At 37.2% G+C, this 4,337-nt stretch overlaps 1 protein-coding gene across 1 annotated transcript in view; it reads right to left on the bottom strand.

The window, feature by feature from the left end:
* The window catches only part of RPS6KA5 (ribosomal protein S6 kinase, 90kDa, polypeptide 5), an 82,469-nt gene that overhangs the window by 63,514 nt on the left and 14,618 nt on the right, over positions 1-4,337 (bottom strand). Inside the window, exon 2 of the mRNA XM_014947008.1 lies at positions 177-242. Coding sequence (XP_014802494.1) covers positions 177-242 — 66 coding nt within the window. The remainder of the gene's footprint in view (positions 1-176; positions 243-4,337) is intronic.

The raw sequence follows: 4,337 nt of genomic DNA, 5'->3' as shown, positions 1-4,337 counted from the left end.
CCCGACAGTCTGATTCTTCTCTGGCTCCTCCAAACAGTCTGTCTCCCAAAGCCTTGAAGCTACAAATAATCCTGCTGTGCTCTCTGTCCAGGCTCCCACGCTGTGATATCCAGCATCTGCCTCTTTTCTAAAGCAGTCAGTTTGATTCTGCTATGGGTGAGACAGGCCTGACTTACCTTGTATTTCCTGATCGCAGCTGAGGATTCAGGGAGATTTTCTGTCTCAGAAGAATCTGATGACCTCTAAAAAGAAAAAAAAAAAAAAAAGAAAAAAAAAAGGGAGAGAGAGAAAGAAAGAATGTTTACCATAAGATATGAAATGATGCCAAGCAATGAAGGGGATCCAACATAAATATTTACATGGAACATATAGCGGCAAATCACACCCTCACATACCCAGGCTTCCTCCTAAATTTAAGCAACTCCGGCAAGTGTTTTCTGAATTGCCTCCTGAATAAAATCCTGAAGTGCATTAAGGGGGCATATAATTCTCCTAACTCTCCTGTGGAATCCAGCATGAGCTTTTAAAGCATCGTATTTAGAATACACTGGAACAAAGCTAAACAGGCTGACAATAAAGACTGTGACTACTAGTCCTCATTTCTATTAGATATTTTACAGAATATCACTGAAGCAATGAGAGCAAAATGAGCAATGGTCCCAGACCCTTTAAGAGATATTTTTAGCCAGGTTCGTTAGATTCCAAAGCCTGGAAAAAAAGCAAACAACAGATCAAAAGTCAATCTCCTCCTTCATAATCAGAACTTATCATAGTCAAAGTTACTGAGAAGATAATTAAAAATAAATTCCTAGACTACAAAACATTTTTTTTTACAAGTATTGATTCTATAAAGAGTAAAATTCAGAGATTTAAGTTGTATTAAGGATGATTCATAAAATTACTCTCTTTATACTTCCCACAGTAATATGAGAACACATATATATTTTAGTGCTTAAAAGAGAAAAGTAGAAGTAAAAGCAATCCAAGCTTTGAAGGATAGATTAATAGTTGAGTATTTATGTCTAAACAATATACACAACTAGTACTGAGTCAAATAAAAAAATAATCTGCATCTTACAGAAAATATTATTTTAAAAGTATCTTTAAACTTTCAGAAGAAAGTTTCCATTAAAAAATAGAATACTGTAGAGGTACCAATTGTAGCTTCATAGCAAAGGGTTGAGTATGTAATGTATGATTCATCATGGTTTTTTGCCATAGGAATTTTCACAATGCTTTCCAGTTTACAAATAAATCCATTCTAGCTTAAGTTCTCATTCAAGAAGGGGTAACTAAGAATTTGCAATATTAAACCCTTCAAATAGTCCATGTATTTATTGTCTGAAACCTTTTATATTTTCATACTGAATTATAAGTTAGACTATTTGACTCAAGTGGAAGTGCCTCTGCCTCTGGAGCCCTGCAGCCCATTGCTGCATTGACTTTTGGGCTATATGTGCCTTTTCACATCAGGTGTTACAGTCAGAGAAATTGCAAACAGGTTCTTTAGTCCAAAGCTTGTGATAGCATTAAAATGAATTCAGTATCCTCTTCAAAACAGGACTTGCCAGAAGGACAAGAACAATGTCTTAAAGCAAAACAAAGAACAAAAATACTGCCTATTGCCCATACATTCATGGAATGCCTGGAAGTTCCCTTCAAGATCCCAGTTTTGCTAATCTCTGCCTCTCACTGGGCAAAGCAGGGAGCACACATGACTCTTCAGATGGGCAATCTCCTACCTAGTCACATACCTGAAGGGTCAGGACCCTTTGATCCTTTTTTTTTTTCTTCCCCAAAAAAACAAGAGCTATGACAGGGGAGGAAATCTCACTGTTAACAGTTCTGTTCCCTTCTTACCTTCCCACAAGTCTTTTCCTCTCTGCCCATATCCTTCCCAATCACATATTTTTTTCTCTAACAGGCTTCACATTTTCTATTGTTCTGTTATAAGGCATTACTAGGAAACAAAACGTGAAGAGGCAATGATATTCTTTTTTCACTGTAAATAATACATAGCTTCTTAGGTCTCCAAAAAGATTAGAAGTTGTACTAACTCTGAGGTTAGCCTTCAAAAATAAAACCTTTTCCTTTATAAGATTCCAAAAACAAATGCTGCAGAAAATTTCATTTTCTTATTATTTTCACTGGAGAGCTTCAGTGAGAATCAGTTACCACTGCCTACTGTTTGATCCTTGGCATGATTTTTCTTCTACTTTCTGAAAAGAGAAGGTGATTCCACTTTCCCCAAAAACTCACTTCCTTCCCAAAGTGAGAAAAGAAAGATGGTGAATATTGTGAAGTGTCTGAATTGTGAGGTTTCAATCAAGGACGAAATGGTTTGTGTGACAGGAGAAGAAAGAAAAAAAAAAGGTGCTAAAAATACTAGGAGAAAATCATTATTAACTGAAATGTGTCCTAGAAGTCACTGCTGTGTCTAATCTGCAAAACAATCAACTGAAGGAACAATCACTGAAGCATATACATGCTTACAGTTTCCCAATATGCTGCATCTTTGCATCATTAAAATAAAATAGATATACAGAGAGTCCAGTACTTGTAATATATCAAATCACATGGCATTTCACAGAGGCACTCGAGTGCTATGCACCACAGTTCCTCCCCTATCACAGACCCAATCTACATGCCTATGAAGTGATGTTTTTTCAGCAATTGCTATTTTTTGTCATGCAACAGAGAAGTTTCAGGGCCCTAAGAACATGGGATACAGAGCTAAAATTAAGGTTGACCCTAAATGTCAGAGCCAGCACTATAACTTTAAAGTCAAAGTTTAAAATAAGTCAGACTGTAGCATGATAGGGTTAACAATCAGCTGAGAGCTGAATAGAAATAGCTCTGCATATGCTCTAACTGTGCCTTTTCATATGCTGCAATACTTGCTGGAGCAACAACAATCAGCTGTTTCATTCTTGAAGACACGCATTTAATCTTAAATTCAAGTTTTATAGTATGTTCACTTACTCACTTGACCGTCATCAATGCCTGTCTCTAACTAGTTAAATATTTTTAGAGCAATTGCAAGAGCTAAGTAATTGCAAATGCAAAGTATAACTGTAGGTTCACCCGCATTTAGTTGATCTGAATACACAATTCTTTGTACTTTGAGTTTGTTATCAAGAGGTTCAAGCAACAACTTCCACAATATGAAAATGAGACACTCCCTTCTCAAAGAAGCCACTATTTCTACCACAATAGTACACTCTTTCAAAGCACTGCGGAGACTGACCTCTTTTTCATCCGCTGACAGCTACTTTCGATACGTAATTTTAAATCATTCAATTAGTCATAGAGCTAGCAACATCACAGAAACAACACCAAGATGAGGGGAACACTGGAATCTAATCAAATCGTACATTAAAAAGATATTAATGGTATACAATCTCAGTATGTACAGAGTATGCATGAAGATCCTGTGGCTCCAGCTCTTGCACATCCCCTCACCCTCTTTCCCAAAATGAAGCAAAAGCAAATAATCAGGCTGCATGCTTCAAAACTGTGGTGGGTTGACCCTAGCCAGTAGCGAGGCACCCGCACAGCCAGACCCTGAGAAAAATACCCAAAGCATCCTACAGATCTATATATTTCTACACAATCAGAAGCTGTGTGCAATTTTTCTCCTCAAATTACCATATATCTCTGTGCATTGTGTAGAGACAAGTTCTGAAACAGTATCTTGATACGTCTTGCATAGAGATGACACTATTGACATCTTCAGGAGTAGGAGTCTCCCAGGAGTACATGACAGAGCAGCTCCCTCCTCCACCCTAATGCTCCAGAAATAGACGAGCCATTGCTAGAAAGCATTTTTCAGAAAGCAGAGTCTTCTAAATACTTAATAAGGAGAAGAGAATGAGAAGGGGAGAAGCAATTGATTCCTATTAAGCTGAACTTCAGAGCCTTAGAAAAACACAAACAAGCTTGAGAATTTTTAAATTAAAAGTAGCAGTACTTCCTGAATCTATAAAGCTTTAAGAGCAGGAACAAAATCAAAATTGCTTATTATGCTATATTAGACAGCTCTTTGTCTAGTTTATATGAATGCGTTTATTCTTCAAACTATCTTTAAATAACTATGTCACAGGGGATACGTGCTGTCTCAACTTTTCTAGAAGAAATCTAGACATATCCGGGTAAATACACAGAATAATGTGTTCCACTTCCCTCTACCCCTTTTTCTCCTGCACACTGAAATCTAGCAACACCCAATGAGACAAGTCTGCCCGCTCTCTTGCTTTCTGCTTCTTGAAAGAAGGAAACTCCAGTCCCTTTGGTTTCTGCGTAGCTATCAGGAAGAGCGCCTTTTTTTTTTTTTTTTT

This window comes from Calidris pugnax, unplaced genomic scaffold (genome assembly GCF_001431845.1).
Source record: "Calidris pugnax isolate Ruff unplaced genomic scaffold, ASM143184v1 scaffold127, whole genome shotgun sequence".
In the NCBI taxonomy this organism is placed as follows: Eukaryota; Metazoa; Chordata; class Aves; order Charadriiformes; family Scolopacidae; genus Calidris; species Calidris pugnax.
This window is presented reverse-complemented; position numbering and strand designations above follow the sequence as displayed.